The 17,032-nt window shown below is 41.5% G+C and overlaps 1 protein-coding gene across 4 annotated transcripts; it reads right to left on the bottom strand.

The window, feature by feature from the left end:
- Window positions 1–5,382: 5,382 nt before the first annotated feature.
- On the bottom strand, window positions 5,383–15,197 carry HIKESHI (heat shock protein nuclear import factor hikeshi). 4 transcript variants are annotated; one of them, XM_088159259.1, is made up of 6 exons: window positions 15,073–15,197; window positions 14,614–14,722; window positions 14,121–14,303; window positions 10,294–10,445; window positions 7,746–7,864; window positions 5,383–5,982 (listed from the first exon to the last, which is right to left on the bottom strand). In XM_088159259.1, exons 1-6 carry the CDS (start codon window positions 15,100–15,102, stop codon window positions 5,928–5,930), a joined length of 648 nt encoding a protein of 215 aa, XP_088015385.1. In that variant the 5' UTR covers window positions 15,103–15,197; the 3' UTR covers window positions 5,383–5,927. The 4 variants fall into 4 exon arrangements, with proteins under 4 accessions (XP_088015385.1, XP_088015384.1, XP_014731224.1 ...); XM_088159258.1 differs by lacking the exon at window positions 15,073–15,197 and adding an exon at window positions 14,809–14,830 and having other exon boundaries at window positions 14,121–14,358; XM_014875738.2 differs by lacking the exon at window positions 14,614–14,722 and having other exon boundaries at window positions 14,121–14,358; window positions 15,073–15,195.
- Between the last annotated feature and the right edge of the window lie 1,835 nt (window positions 15,198–17,032).

The raw sequence follows: 17,032 nt of genomic DNA, 5'->3' as shown, positions 1-17,032 counted from the left end.
CATTTATTGAGGCTGAACCATTTACATATGTTTTTTCCTTTTCCCTGCCCTTAGCCTACAACATAGCATGTTACTTGAGAATGAATGTTTTGAGTTGTGATGTAAATACAAGTAAACTGTCATTGTCAGTATTATGGTGCCTTTCTGATCAGTAGATTAAGTAGTCCTGTGTGCTACTGACTTTTTAAGTACATATCTGACTTTTCATCTTTCAGGATATTGCTTTTTTTTTGTTTGTTACTGTTTGGGAAGCTTGTAAATGCTCTGATTAGATAAACTACCTGTTCAGTTGGAAGTAATATGACTAAACCAGTTTTGATTTGTGTCCTACGGAGCCTGAAAAAAATGAAACCCAGAACTGACAAGCAGTTTACAAATTTTAATCTGTAAAACATGATTTCTCTTTTTTTTCTTCTTTTAAATCCTTGTTCTTACTACTGGGGAAGTGCAGTAGTGCCACAGGTCTGTCCAAAACTACTGTTTAATTGAGCTGGGTTTTGGACCTTGTTTTTCTTGCACAAGCCGAATGGCCAGTATGGTCTTTCTTGTGCCCATGAGTGTCTTGTCTAGAGGACATGATCAGGAAGCCAAGTGTAGAACCACAGAGTGGGGCACAACCATGTAGAAGCCTGAGTACTGGAGGGAGGAAACTGAAATTCCTGCAGAGTTGAACACAGATCAGCTGAAGAGAGAGACAGGTGAGACTGAAGCTTGGGGAAAGCGTTTAACTTCTGCCTCTGCAGAACTGCTGGCATAGTATGAGCCAGTGTTTACACAACAGCAGTGGTCCATAGATGTCATAGATCACTCTGTGGAAAGTATGTGGGGTTGGCAGAGTCTGAACAATTATGGAGCTGGGGTGTGGTTGGGAGAGCACTCCAGAAAGGCAGTGGGAGTGCTCAGGTTTCCTCCAGCCTCAAGGAAAGAGCTCTGATTGAATTAGCTATAATAAGAACACTTGGGTTGGAAGCTGGTGCCATTTAGCCTTTGCAAATGCTTTACAGTAACATGGCATTAGACTATCTTCTGTGTTGTCCCATGATCGGGGTTGAGAGTGAAATGGGATACAAAAGCAGTAGGGGTTTCTCAGCCATGGGTGTTGTTTTGGGACATAAGTGGTACATTCTGGCAAACGAGCTGCTCTGAGAGGAAGGAAAGGAAGGGTGGTGCTTGACTGGAAAGAGGCCTAACACAGGGTCAGCTTTAACTTCTGTTTTAACTTATGAATGTGCTCTTGAAGACTGTCCTCTTGAAATGCAGGCAAATGTTCAAGGAGCTTTGCCATGAGAAACCTGGATGGAGCTGAAATCAGATTAAAAGTGTTAATGAAGGGAATAACTTGTCTAAGTAGAGCTGTAACAAGCCAAAGGGAGAAAAAATTCTCCTTTACAACAGTCAGCCCCATCTGTGTGTAGAATTAATAATATTTAATATTTTGAAGGTACACACAATGGGGGAAAAAGTCTCTTTGTCTACAAGCAGACTGATAAAGCTCAAGTGGATATAAAACTTGCAAGTTTATTTCATTAGAGTGTTTTCTTCCTACAGTTACCTAGTTCTAGACTAAAAAAAAAGAAGAAAGATTAAAATTATTGTGTGTCTTATGGAAGATACAGAGCTATTAGAGTTATAATCGTTGCAAAAGAATTTAAGGAAAAGTTGAATATTTTCCAAAACCTTTTCACCTTTTAATACATATTTTCATGAAACATACCTTGAAACCTCCAGTGCCTAAATTCTTCAACAATAGAAGTATTCTCCAACCCTAATATTGGAGAAACCTACCAAAAATAGCCTGAAAGAACATCTGTTCTTCACTGTCTTCAGGCCACCTTTAGGTCTGTTCTTTGACAAATTCTGTAACTGACTCCTGTTCCCCATCTCAAGACGGATGAGGGAGAGGTAAAGTCAGGCTGATGAGTAACTGCAGTACAGTCAGGAAACTTTTTCAGAGGCTTCAAATGTTGTTAGAGAGGTCTGTTCCTTATAAACTCTTCATGAAGAGCATAATAAAATTTGAAGGTTGCTGATTCCCTGTTATTGCACAATGAGTATTTCCCTGATGAAATTAAAAGAAAAAAAAAAAAAAAGCTGAAGAGTAGAGGTACCTGGTGGCCATTGTCTTATTCTACCAACTTGCAGAAACTTAGAAATTCCATAAATGGTAGGCTTGGACTCCTATTCTAAGTTTTAGGCAGAGACTTTGCCCAGAGACAGCAAGGAGGTTTGTACCACAGCTGGAAGTACAAATAGAAAACAGGTTTCTGCTTGTTAGATCAGTGGTTCACTTAAAAGGTCTCTCTTCTCAGAGTATGGTCGTGTTTCCTGAGGTAATCCTCCATCTAGTGGTCAATGAATAAAGAATGTTACCAAAATGCAATTTTAAATCAGCTTGGCGAGCCTTTTAATGTTAAGCCAAAAAAATTTTGTGCAAATATGGATCAAATTTGCCCTTCCTAGTATAGGTAGGAGTGCTTGTTTTCTGTGGTGCCTTTCATGGTCATGTTTCACCACTGATTGTATTGGGGAGCTCTGGTTCTGAAGCTAAAAGTCAAGGAATTTACTTCCTCTGCAAGTGCTATAGACACGCTTAGGTTCACCTGAGAATGCTTCGCTGTCACCATGAGCTGTGTCAGAAAAATATTTGCAATAAAGAAATGAAATAACTTTTTAAAAACAAATAAATCTCCTGCATAATTAGAATTTTGACTACTTGCTATGAATTTTGCATCTGTTTCTGTATAAGCCAGCAGCCATATATGCACTTTGTGGCTTCCTGTATTTTTAAATTTTTCTCTGTGCATGGTGGTGAGGTGAGGGCAGATGTAGCAACAGGTAGGGCCCTTGTGAAAAGAATCTCCACTCTTAACAAACAATCCCTGTTGGCTTGGAAAGGAAAACAATTGGGAAAATGAAGGGAAATATATCTACTTCTGTCGTGGTTATGAGTTTGGCATGGAAGAGTATGTTTAGCCTCAAAGCCTATGGATCAGTAGACTTTTTTTTTTTTTACAGATTTGCTTTAAAATATGAACTCCCTAGTATCTAGAAACTGGGAATGGGAAAAATACTTTAAATGTAGGAGGATCATTACAAAATAATTTATATTACATCAAGGTTGTTATTCTTACAGGCATTACACCTCTGGCTGTACCTGGGGAAAGGAATTTTAGCATTTTGTGTGTGGAGGAAAAAAAATATATATATATGTATAGAGATATATATGTTAAAGGCAATAGATGAATCTTTGTTTCTCCTCAGATTTATTCCTATAATCCTGTTCTCCCATTATAAAACCACGATGTTGAGGTAAAAAGTATTGTTGGGAGACAGGTTAGAAGACCCTGGAATTTCTTACATTAAATTTCCTTAGACAAACTGAATGCCTGTTTCCTCAAGCATCCTAACTAGCATTCATATGATAGGATCTCACAGAGCTAGTGAAACTATCCTATGCTTCAAAGTTAAGAAAAAAAGCACTTATGTTTGAGAAGCACAGTCTGGCCGTCCACACAACTGGTAGAAATTAATCAGTTCTTACTTTCACAGCAGTTGTGAAAAGCAAAGTACTGATACTGAAGGGGGATAGGGTGTTCTCTCTGAGAGTTTCAGATCTGTAACCTCAGTCACAGCAGGAAAGAAAAGTAATTTACAATGATGCTCTCAAGCATGTGCAACATTCAGTGAGCTCTGAGACAACACGTGCTGAACTCACAGTGGCTACAGCACTGGGAGAAGTTCTTAATCTACACTACTGAATTATTCAAACCCCATATAATTGCATATTTTCATTTACAGCCTTAATGACTGGAGCTGGAGCAAGAGCAGCCACAGTGCTCATATTGGACTTAGTGATCCCACGCAAATGGTCTAGTCTGGCGTGTCTGGCTTCCTGAAGCCCAAACAATCCCACCAACATCTGGCATAACTGGAATGCAGCTTTGGTCAGAACAGAGGTAGCTTGTTATAACTAGAGGAGAGAAGACTGAGCAGCAGAGAGACAGCCTGTGCCCAAACAGGGCCCATGAGTTTATTTACCTTCAGTTCTAGGACTCGTTCTTCACCAAACCATGTCAGATAGTCAGGGCCATAGAAAGTTGCAACAAGGAGTAGTGACAGGATTATTTTATAGAGGCAGCTCTGGCGAGTCAGATGAGGAAGTTGTAGATAGTATCTACAGCAATTGTGCTGATGGAGTGAGTCTGTTATGTCATGTAGACACATACTGCCTAACTTCTGATGCCTTGCAATGGCCTATGAAGTGTTAAATAACTATTTCCACACCAGCCCATGCTTCCTTACAAGTGTGTGAAGCTGAGCAGTGACCACTCCCCAATTTCCATTTGGTCCCTCTTGTCTCTTCTGATCCACTTCTATCACCAGTTATGTGAGGTATCTGCCACCTGTGTGACAAAACTACCACATCCTACAGCAGAATTTGACACCTGACAGAATGATCCTAATGACCCGTAATGAGGGAGGTCAGTCTGGGCCTCTGCTAACTTCCCTCATTGCTGCTTCTCAGCAAGCATTTGGCCTACAAATGTCTCTAAGAAAATTAAGCCTTCAGTCAAGCAGGAAACCCAAATTTTTCAGGGCTCGGGTCTGTGCCATGGCTTCTACGAAATAACTCTGGGCTTTGTTCCATAACTGACCTGGGGCAGAATTAGTTGTATTTTTCAAAAGCTGTTCTTACACAGTTTTCCTGGGTTTCATCAGTTTGCTTTCCTCCTCTTGGCCCCAGGTTGAGTTCCTTCCTTTTATTCCTTAAGCTCCTCTGCTTTTATGCAAGGGGAGAGTCCATTTTAAGCTGAGGCAGAAATGACATAGGCTGTCATTGAGCAGTTTCGAAGGACTGAGTTTTCATTCTCAGGACAAGTGTACCTAAGGCTGACTTGATTTGATAAAGGACTCTTTAAAGGCTTCATTCCCCAGTCAATGAAACCAGTAAAACCTTTTATTTTCATGCCAGTGGTTTGGGAACAAGTCTTATTCCTTGGTTACAGAAAGTAACTTACAAAAGCAAGATCTATTGTTCAAAACAGTATTTCTGATCAAGCTAATCTAGTGAACAGAAGGGCCAGCTGGAGCTCAGCCATGAGATACCTGGGTACATGTGGCTGAAGCCATCACACTAACAGAAACTGCACCGTCATGAGAACCACTCAGACCACCCCAAAATCCCACAAATTTATGAGCAAATGTGACAGCCTTTGGTGCCAGTAACTTAGCATTATGAGACACCCCACATCTGTTTTTAAGAGAAATAAGATTTTACTTTCTTATTACTGGGAAAAATTCTTCTAGCACAGCCAAAGTTCCCAAAGATTCCCTCTTCATTACACTTTCAGAAAGGAAAAGTTAAAGACAAGTACTCCAAAATTAAGCTCAATAGTTTTTTACTGCCGAAGAGGGAAATTCTGCTGTACCATTTATATGAGTTGAGGACAGGAATATTGGTTGTTCACAAAGTGGAAGAACTTACAGTGCAAGTACCAGCAGGAAAACCATTAGCATATTCACAGTTGCCTGATCACCCTTCAAATGAGGTAAAGAAGGAAAATCTGCATTTGGTTTGTGTACAACACCCCAAAGCACCACACAACTATGAGACAGTGCTGCCATTTTTCATCTTGTAATTTTTTCCACTTTAAATGCGGTTTCAAAGAAGTATTTCTACATGGAACACTGATTTCTTGTTGCAGCCAAGCACTTCAATTAAATAAACCAACATGCAGACTAGTAATTTTCATTGATTTTAATTTTAAATACCATTCAAGAGTAATATAAAAGTTACTAGTTTGTCTATTTAGACTAATCGTTGTTTGGATTTTTCCCCTCCTCCCCTCTGAAAATCTTCAGTGGAGTTAATTGACACATCTTTCAGGTAACACTTCAGAAAGAACTCCAAATGACACAATTTAAGTTTATGTTTTCCAAAAGAGAGGGTTCTGTGTCAGACGTCTCTGGAAGTTTTCATACCTAGAAAAATAAAAAACAACCAAAAATAACAGCTTCTGCACATAAAATTGTATTTTAAAAAAAATGGTACAAGCAATTTAGTCTATGCAGAGAACATGATAAATTACATCTACTTCACACCAGGAAATTAATAAATCCCAAATCAATTTGCATATCTAGAATATTCACAGTTAGACTTGTGTATTTCACTAAGATTAATTTTGTTAAAGCAGTATCCCAGAGGAGTCTCATTCAAGCTTAGTAAAATTGTAAGTTAATTTAGATTGGCTGTGAGGAAAATCTTCTTCACTGAAGGGGTTGTCAAGCACTGGAAGTGGTGGAATCACTGTCCTTGGTGGCATTTAAAAGACGTGTGGACATGTTTTATTGGCCCCGAGTTTGTGGTGCACTTGGCAGCAGGAGGGGAATGGTTGGAATCCCATTTTATAGACCTGTTCCAACCTAAACAAGTCCATGAATTTTAAGTGGCTGTTTTATGCATAACATTTTTTGGGCTAGGAAATCAAAGTCTGGGCAGGCAGAAGTATGAATCTGAGGCTGGATGATAATGTTTTAGTAAAATCAAATGAAGAAATGTAATTCTCTAATACATAATGCAAACATGTATGCACACATAGTGTCCTAATTTCACTTTCCATACTCAAAACCAAGCAAACCATTAACAAACAGCATCAGAATTCACTGCTGACACAGTGAAGACATACACAAAATATACAATTTCTAAATTGTGCCTTTCTAAAAGAAAAAGAAAAAACAGAGATGCCTATAGGCTTTGAGCCACAAAAGTTAAAACCCTCCTTTTAATCATCATAAACCCAAAATGTAAAGAATCAAAAGGTACTGCCAATGAAACAAAGGAAACCACAAAATGTTCTCCTATAGTTCATAGCTCAAGTGAGAAAAGACTGAAGGGTTTTAAACCAATTCAGCCTCACCCAGGCTGACCAGTCACATCAGAGACCCTAGCTACATAGTTTGTGCAGTTTGTAGTTACCTTCTAAACACAAGGCATCTGCATCAAATTACATTCCCAAACAAAATATATGGCTCTCATCAACTGCCTGCATATTCATGAGATCTTACTAATGATAAAACCCTATTCAGATAGTCTCAAATACTGATTATAAAGGGCTTAGGTTAATACTGCAGAGAGTAAATAAATAAGGCCAAACTGATAGGAAAGACATTTTCAGATAACGTAAGGACTGCCTGCAGTTCACAATTTATTTCCACATTACACAGGCTATCCCCAGACAGTTATTAAGCCAGTCCCTGGAAAACAACTCCCAGAGGGACTTGTGTATTTACACTCGAGGATCCTGGTGACAGAACCAGGTCAACTAGTAACACAATTTTGTCACCTCTCACATATTTCTTAAGTAAGGCAACTATGCTGCAACTATGTCTAGGAAGAGAACAGTAAAACAAACACAAATTAACAAGTATCAATCAGTGTGCTCCGTCCTCCCACAACTCCAGAGCATTTGCATTATCAGCAACACAGTGCAAATGCAGATATGTCAAAGGCAACTTTTTTAGAACCAAAAAAGTTTCATTGGTTGCATAGCACTTTTCTAACAAAATAAAGCTGACAAATAAATATAAACACAGTGGGCAGGACCTCTCTATACTAGAAATAAACAACAATTTTAAACACTTCTGCATCATCTCACTGAATAGCATGACAATAGTTCAGTGCTTAGCAATGATGGTCTAATGCCTAGAAAAAAAGAATACTTGTTACTAAAGATCACTGCCATTACCATTTCAGAACTACATTTGCAGGAATGAAAGCTTCAGAAGGATTTGGGGTCATCTGTGCCTGAGTAACAGCAAACGAGGAAGCAAAGTTATAGAAGTTATCCAACATCTTCTGAGTGAACTGAAAAAAAAATATTTTAAGGAAGTTATTTCTTCAATTTGAATTTTTGTGCAAAAGTTTAACAGATACACAGCTCCTACATGAAGTAATTTTAGCATTGCCATCTTAAACACAGTGGCAAAGTGGATGTAGTAGGTGCAGAGACAATGATCAAAACATCCTAAGCTTCAGTCTTGCCCTCAGATCCATCTGGCATCCAGAAATAATTTTAAGAATCTTCACTTGCCCTCTCCCTGCTCAGTTTAATACAACTGGACGAACAGCTTTGGGAAGAACATTTTCTGTTTGTGACAAAGAAGTGATGCAGTGACAAGAGACGTCCCTCCCCTCCAAACTGAATAATCAGAAGAACTCCAGACTGGGCCAAAGCTGCCATTCCAGCTCCCAGAAGAACACTTGTTAAACGATTGGAAAAGTCTGCATTCTGTCTAGTTACAACTCATCAGACTACAGTGACAGGGCAATTTCCTTTAGCATTCCCCACAGAAGGGCTGCTGTCCTGGCATCTTTTTCTACAAGATATTGTAGGTAAAACACCTAAAGGATGCACAGGGTACTCCTAAGCGGTAGGACTAGGAAAGAAGAGTGAAAGAGAGGCCAAGAAATAGCAAGCCCTGTGTGCAGAGGATGTTGTAGGACATTCCCAGTCAGTCCACAAATATACAGGTCTATGGTACCTCCTTATTTCTGTTTTTCTTTCTTTTTTGTTTTTTTAAGTTATGCCTTGTTTTGATGGGAGAATGAAGAATTTTCATATAGAAAATTTAACAGACAGATGCAGGAAACCAGAGCCTGAGTTAATAAATGCACAGTCTTGTGCTGCCCTCTGACAAAAGGAGCAGAAGAAATGATATCCTAGAACCTACCCTCAGTCTCACCCCACTCACGTACAGAATTCTATGGTTTATAAACATAAAAAAGACATATTCAATCATAAATCTTCATAAAACTTACTAAAAATGTAATAGGAGAGCAACTCCTTAACTTAGGGTAGCAATAGATGATTTTGCCATTAAAAGAATACTTTCATTGTTATAATGTAGCAGTTCCAAAGAGCTGATGTCAAATATTAAATAAAAGCCATTAGTTATTCCCAGTCATATATGCCCTTCCTCTGCAATCTCCTCCCTCAAAGGTTTCCTTCCACTTTGACCTCACACATTTTCTCTGTAGGACTAAGCAGTACTTTACCCTTTGGGTCAACTGCATTCCTTGAAGGCAATTACAATTTTAGTTAAGATGCTCTCAGTTATAAGCTGCTCTTTTTTAACAGAAAGATTAACTTAATTGAAAATAACATTTGTAAAAATGTTATACAATCATGAGGTGTTTTTTTTTTTTTTCTTTAAATACTACTGCTAGAAAAACCCATGAGCCACCTTGCAAATGACATGACGTGGCACGTTATTCCTCATAACTACTGCTATAATAAAAATTAGTGGAATCAGGAATATTATTTAGGTGTCCTTTGCCCCTAACAACTCCAGAAAAGCTCAGTTAACTGTACTATACTCCTATTCATGTTAACTTCCTGCAAGACACATTACCTATTTGGAGCTACAATGTGTATAAACTGCTAAAGAACATCAGCTACAGTATCAGGATTACTGACAATTACCAGTCTCCCTCAGCAAGCACCTGGAAGGAAAGGGAGAACATAAAAAAGGCCTCACCAACTGCTGAGATGTTAAAAGAAAATGCCAGAGCCATCAGTGTTAGGGAAATCAAGAACCACTATGCAGGTCTAGCTTGCCTTGGACTGCTGTTAAACTGCCAGCTAACAGCCACAGCTGGTTGAGGACTTCCAGAGGTTCAAACTAATGGACAGGCTGGGTTAAAAAATGCCATGTATTGTAGCCCAAGGCATGATCCACAGAGAAGGCACTGGGGAAAAACAAAAATCTTTCTGTGGGAAAGGGCGTAATTCTGTAGTTCTGCAGAGCTACATCAGAAGGATTTCTCCAGGGAAAGTGGTACACCTGAGTATCTCTCTGCATTCATGTCCACATCTGCCTTAACTTGTGAGTAATTTTTTACTATCCCTTCAAGTCTATGTACTGAAGTTTCAGCACCTACAGATCACCAAAGATCCACCCTCTCTTGCATGTATTTAGTCACAGCTGCTCCTGTAAGAAGTATCATAAATAATTTTACAGTAAAGTGACACTAACACAAGTGAATCTCTTGGCCTCATGTCGCTGAGCATGCAAATTCCAGTCTTTTACAGGAGACAGTTTTTCAGTGTAAGAAAAAGCAATTTCACAGTATCAAAGCATCCAACCAAATGATTTGACAATTATTAGGTTGATTACAATCCTACTGCCACCCTCAGCAGCATCCCCTACCCACTCCCCAATTAGTGCTTCAGAGGCTCAATTCTTGAGACTTCCATAGAAAGAGAATTTCTGAAAACAGAATGTCCAGGCTACCTCTGTGAATGAATCTACAGATGACACAGCAGCACTTGCAACAGGAGTCTGCTGGGCCAGGTTCTCCAGCAGTTCCACTGAGATTCCAATCTGAGCCACTGTTGGCGTCTGTGGGAGGTTCATGGCACCAAAGGGATGCTGACTTCCCTTCCCTGAAAGCACCACGAACAGCACACGTTAGGTTTGGCACACATGAAAAGGCTGTGTAACTTAAACCACCGTGTTTCTCCTGTAGAAGGTATTCCCCAGCTCCCACCAGAGGGATCTCCCTGTCTCAGAAAATACAGAAAAACTACAGTCTAAGCACAGGCACAAGTACACACAAGCACAACAGATGGAACAGTGTGATTGGTACATTTAAAAAGCACAACAAATCATAAGGAAATTTCTACAAAATGGAAAAACATGACTTTACAGCTCCCTATGGAGTAAGTGGATTCAAGAGGGAATACGATCAGTGAGAGAAAGACAGCAGACCCTTTTTCTACAGGAGCCAAGCTTTTAATTAACATTTTGGCAATTGCAGATAAACAGGAAATATGCAGCAGTGCTGCAGTTGAGTCACTCATTAAAGCCAGGTTCTAGTTTACCTGCTTTGAAAAAGTAGAGAGCACTGTTTTATGAACTCTCCGACTCAGGGAGGACTGGGCAGCCCCAGATCTCATCTGATCTGCAAAAACCCACCAAAATCAGCAAAGGTCAAAGAAACAGTCAAGGAACAGAAAGGCCTCTGACTTTGCAAGTGCCACAAAGAAAACAAGGAACCATCCCCAAACTGCATGCCACAAACACAGGCATCATCCCAGCCCTCTGCCCTCACTTCTGACCTTTCTCAACCCATACTTTCTGTCCCAGCTTCAGCCAAAGTCTCTGCAAACAAGGACAGACACTCAGAGTCATTTAAACCATGTACTCTTCTGTCAGCATTTCTAAAGGCAAATGCAGTATAAGGTCTGTGGGACCACAATGCTATCAGTAAACAAACACTAATATTGCACCTCTGCTTGTGGGAACACAATAGCCAAGTACCCTGAACACAGAGGCAATGTTTCACCAGCACTCTCTGGCCTCTTACTAGCAGGAGAAAGCAAAGCTAATCAAGAGCTGTCCTGCAAACCAGTCAGCATTCTCTTGAGCTGCAAGAAAGGCTAATGGAGATCAAAAGCACCATCTGAGTTAGTCAAAAACTCAGCCAGACCAAAAACAGTCTGATAAGTTGGACTGAGATCAAGACTGAAGACCTGAGGAGCTCCACCATTCCTCTGCAGAGACACAAGGCACAAAGAAGCAAACAGCCAACCCATACAGAAAGCACACTCACAAATGCAGCATCCTTTTCAATTGAAGTGCTACTCCTCACTCCAGATCCTACAGCTGCAATCTAGTGCTACCTTATGAGTAAAGCACTCCTATTAAAATGTTGCTTTAACACAAGGTAAGTAAGAAGAGAGTTCATGTCCTGAAACGCTATTTAGAGCCTCTTCTGAGAAACTTCATTGCTGCATGATCTCAGCATTTGCTGTTGATTATTGCTTCCTTGATACAGGCTATCAGAAACCCAGTATCAAGTTCATTACTAAAGAATCCCAATAGCAACAGAGCTGGTACAAGTTTCTCATCTTGTAACATCTTCACCAGAGAAGCTGACATTTCAATAAAAATGTAACGTCCTCAAGCAACAGGCTCTGTTACAATGTATGATTACTTTAGACAGTCATGATCCAAACAATAAAACATATCCATTCCATTCACATTGCATGAACTCCCACAGAACCATGGCCTTGGAAAGATGTCAGCCTAAAAGTGTGAAATAAAAGCATCCATTACCATCCTTACACCAGGAGAAATACACTCCATGTTTTCCATGCTTGGCTCTTGCAATTAGCATTCCATACCTTACGAATGTAGAGAATGTTAATCAGTACTGGAATACAAACTCAGGTTTTTGTATTCAGACCCTGCATCCTCCAACACATCTCATCACTGCAGAGCAACTGCTATCAGAAAAGTGTTTTTCCATCCGTTTCTTTCCCTTCCTTGAACCCTTAATTCAATGATTGACCCCTCATAATCTTTCAGCCCAATCATAATAAAACCCTTATCGATGTGTAGGCTTTAAATGCAGACATCATATTAGAGCATAAAGAGCATCACAGCAGAAAAGTCTGTCACGGAAAAGGCTCTGCTGTAACTTACCCCACTTGTGAACATACTTCCAGTAAGGGTCCAAAATACAAGTCCAAAATTTGTTTTCTATTTTTACCACACCTTCAGGCACAACTGAAAACTAAAAAAATCTTAAAATTCCAAGGCAAGGAGCATTTCTAAGCCCCTTCTTTATGCACAAACAAATGAAACTCTGCTACAGCATTGCTTCCCGGGGAACTGTCAGGGACACATCTTTGGTCCTCTCAACCAGGTATTAAACCAAAATGCAGAGTTCAAGTATCAGTAAAGTCTCTCAATGATTCCAGCTCTCTGTTACGTAGTCTTTCCGCCTTAACATTGTTTATGGACATAGAAACTTAGATTGTGTCGTTTAGACTGAGTCCACAGTCAGAGCTAAGGTGCAGACAATGGGAATGGCAGAGCCCTCTGCTGCTCAAATTAAGCACAGCAGTGTCTCAAGGCACTGCAAATGTGTTCAATTATGTCGCTGAGTTCTTCCTTGAGAGCAGCCCTTACTGGGAAACTATGGCTAATCGTGCAAAAAGCATCTGAAAATGCATTCGTCCAAAGCTGCCCAAAAGCACACACCAGCGAGTCTTTCAAGCATGAGAAACATACGCCAAAAGCACTGGTGCTATGCTTTACTGTTGCAACTGCACTAACCACACAACTTTGGGATACACAAAACCACGTCCCCCCAAACTCTTCCTGCAGCTGCTCCTGCTGCTGAAGAAAGCCCAAATTTTTGAGGAATGTGTATGATGAGAATTCATTTTGCTCTGCAGCTTGAGAGCCCTTATCTCAATCATACTGCCACATCCAGGACTGACTCAAAGAAAACATGCCATGTTATGAATTAATACATTTTAGCAGAGCAACTGCAATGCTTAATTAAACTTAATTAATTAAAGATGTGGACTACATCCAAGCCCACAAAAGATGTATACTACTTTATCACTGTAACACTTTAAGCTGCTTGACTGATGGATCTGTCCCTTTCATGAGACAAAGGTGTGCCATTGGAATGTCTCATCATTTTTATACCACACACAGCAAATCCCTCACGTATTTAAGAAAACACGCAGACAGACATGCATACCCCCTCCCATCCACTCAATGTACCAAAAGTACTAAAACATTTGGAAAGCTGCTTTCCAATGAGGACACCCTCTATTGGATAATTCTATAGAGCAACTGCCCCTGTCTGGGTAGTGCCAGCTGTCAGAAACCACTGCCAGGCTCTACTCCGTGCAAAACCTCTCTGTGCTACAAACAACAGAACTGCTTAGCAGAGGAAGCTGAAAGAAAATGCTGCTGGCATGTCTAGACAAACACCTAAAAACATCACAGGGAAGTTACAGGATTATTCTTCCTCTGTGCAAGGATGAAAACATGTCAAGTCTGCTTCAAAGAATTTCCAGATCAACACCACACACAAGAGAAGATGAGACAGAAATTTCACAAGGAATAGTAACACACAGACAGATTTCCATGAAGCTGACAGGCTGCTTCTAGTACATCTGGTCAAAACTATCTGAAAACACAGGGCATGCTGCCTTTTAAAGTAGCTTTTTGTTCAAACCAACTTTCCCACATTTATCCCTTATGCATTCAGAAACACATCTGTTGCATCGATTGCTATGTTCTACCAGTCTTACCAGATTTCAGACCAGAAATTTTGAAGATGGCACTTGGCTTCTCATTAGTAACAAACCCCAGCAGCTGCCACACTGCCATCCCACTCTGGTCTGGGTAACAAAAATAGACAGATCCTCCCATTCCATCTGGAAATGGTATAGTTCCCAGCATGAAGACCACTACATGGTTGATGTTTTCATAGTCTGGTAAATCAAATACAAATTTGTCTTCGGCCACTTGCTGGGGTGCAGCTTGTACCTAAAGAGAACAAAACCTTTATTAGTATTAACATGTTTTTCATCTTCACCTGTCTGTGAATTTCCTTTTACAGAAATACACCTAAAGTGGCACATAACAAAAAGTGAGGAACGTACTAGCCTAAAGAGCAAATAGCCAGATAGAAGTCAAACACAGCAGAAGAACAACTGCAAAAAATATTACCAGAAAGACACAACAGTCTTGTTCTACCTGCACTGAACACATATCCCACCCGGGACTACAGGATCAGAATACCTTCGCTCCCCATGTGCGTAGGAGGAAAATAGGGTGCAGAAGAGGTTGCCAAGTCACTAAGAAGTGGCTGTTGACCACCTGGCTGGCACAACCCCAGGATCATGGAAACCTGTTCACATAGGAAATACAATAGACCTTGAGAAAGGCAGCAGAAGGATGGCTGAATGCCAGAGCAAAAGATACCCTCCTCTTTACCCGAGATGCCACATCCTTGCAGCCAAGGCACAATCTAGCCTTAAAAAGCTTCTTTTAAGCTCCCAGCTTGTCTCTGAGGAGACAACATTGACAGGGGGATGGCAAGCGCCTTCCGGCAAGGACGCTCGACAAGGCAGGTGCCTGTGGGGACGCGGGGCAGGAGCCAGCCGAGCGCCGGGGCCCGGAGGGGCCAAGGGCCCTGCGGCAGCTCCACCCCACCCCTGAGCGGGTTGAGGGCCCCGCCCGGGCCCGGGCAGCGCTCACCAGCCTGCCCGCCACCAGGCAGCCGAACATGGCGGCGGCCGGCGAACCCCCTCAGACGCCGCGCTACTCCCGAGCCTCCATGAGCGCCGTCCCCGGAAAGTCAACACGCCCCCGCTCACCCCGGCGCCGCTGAGTCACTTCCGTGGCGCCGCCACCACGGACTACCACTCCCGCAGTGCAACGCGCGGCCGCGCACCGGTGGTATGGGCGGGTCGGGGTGGAGCACGACGGGAGATGTAGTTCTTTCGCATGATGGGCGGGAGGAGGCAGCGCCGCCCGGCACAGTCCCGGGCCAGCCCCGCCGCTGCCTCAGGGGCTGTGGGCGGCAGTGTCCTCAGCAAAGGTGCCACAGAGTCTTTTGCCCTTGTGCTTTAGCTAGGCTGAGTTACAATAGATCCATGATAATGGCGTCTGGGCATGGGATGAAACCAGACACAAGAGAAAGAAAGCGGACAGGGAGACGAGGAGAAGCAGTTCATCTGGTAAATCTCCATAAATTATGATAAAAGTTCCCCTCAGCTCAAGACACAAAGATTGTTTTTCAATCTCTTTTTGCAGGGCGGTTCCCTTGCAAGTTGGTACAACACAAGCTGCACCCGCGTTCTTTTGGCTGAGGGAAGCTCCTATGCTACATCGCTTGTGGTCTCCTGCGTGTCAGAGCACGGGCTGGGCTGGATGGAAACAAATCATTCCTTACTTTGACTGCGAACAGTCAACGTTCTGAACTTCCTACAGAAGCCATGCTTTTAAATCTTGTGTTTAAATCTCGTGTGTCTTTTGGTGTTTACACAGGTATTTTAATATATGCTTCAATCTCAGTCATACCCGTGTTACTATTTCTGTCACAAATCTTTATGAAATCCCTTTTACCACTCCAGTGTGCTGCTATGGACTCTGAAACCTGTGATTGACCCATCTCTATAGGAAATGTCAGGGTCTTTCCTGCAGCCAGGATCACATTTGGTGGTGTTATAAATTCACGAGAAATTACGATCTCTCCAGTGATTATTTATTAATAGAAAAAGCAGCAAGCAAACAGCGCTGGGTGCACCGGGGAGTCACCGCTCCACCAACGATGCACACCACACAGCAATAGTTCAGCTTTTTATACAGCCCGAGTTTTCGTTTTCCCGGTAACCCCCTCCTTCTTTCGTTTCCTTGACTTCACGTCGATGCTCGTCTTCTGCACAGGCTTGGGGGTCGTTTGCCCTCTTTTGGTGGTCTTTTGGATGAAGGCTCGTGTGTATGTGTGATTCGTGTTATGGGGCAATTGTAGAAATAAAACCATGCTAATGTTGTGTGATGAGCAGAATAAGTGCCTAGAATAATTATAAAAATCGATTTTAGAAAGTCAAATAAAGCATGGAATAATGTCTGCTTGCATAAAAATAAGGAACTTGTGGTTATATCCGCTTGCTTGTGGTTATGCTTACTTGAACACACACACACACACAAAAAAGGAACTTTTGGTTATATGTGCTTGCATAGAACAAAAATAAAGCAAATTGTGAAAACTATACTAAGCAAATAACTGTAGATAAATAAATAGCTGATAACTATGCATGCAAAAAGAAAAGGCCATGAAAAGACAATGAGGAAGATGACGAGCCTTCATCCAAAAGACCACCAAAAGAGGGCAAACGACCCCCAATCCTGTGCAGAAGACGAGTATGGACGTGAAATCAAGGAAACGAAAGAAGGAGGGGGTTACAGGAAAACGAAAACTCGGGCTGTATACAAAGCTGAACTATTGCTGTGTGGTGTGCATCGTTGGTGGAGCGGTGACTCCCCGGTGCACCCAGCGCTGTTTGCTTGCTGCTTTTTCTATTAATAAATAATCACTGGAGAGATCGTAATTTCTCGTGAATTTGTAACAGTGGACAGCTTCTGTCCTCAGCCATCCCAGGCCCTGAGCACTGGACCTGTGGTTTATAAGCAGGGATCTGTCACGGGAGAAGCT

This window comes from Sturnus vulgaris, chromosome 2 (genome assembly GCF_052056855.1).
Source record: "Sturnus vulgaris isolate bStuVul1 chromosome 2, bStuVul1.hap1, whole genome shotgun sequence".
Taxonomy (NCBI): Eukaryota; Metazoa; Chordata; class Aves; order Passeriformes; family Sturnidae; genus Sturnus; species Sturnus vulgaris.
This window is presented reverse-complemented; position numbering and strand designations above follow the sequence as displayed.

Bases quoted from the DNA above. Each gene is read 5' to 3' on its own strand.
- HIKESHI (XM_088159259.1), bottom strand. From the start codon at position 15,102: ATGTTCGGCTGCCTGGTGGCGGGCAGGCTG. The intron at 14,723-15,072 runs GTGAGCGCTGCC...CTATGTGAACAG, and splicing joins GCCTGGTGGCGGGCAGGCTG to GTTTCCATGATCCTGGGGTT. The intron at 5,983-7,745 runs GTAATGGCAGTG...TTATTTTTCTAG, and splicing joins GCAAATGTAGTTCTGAAATG to GTATGAAAACTTCCAGAGAC.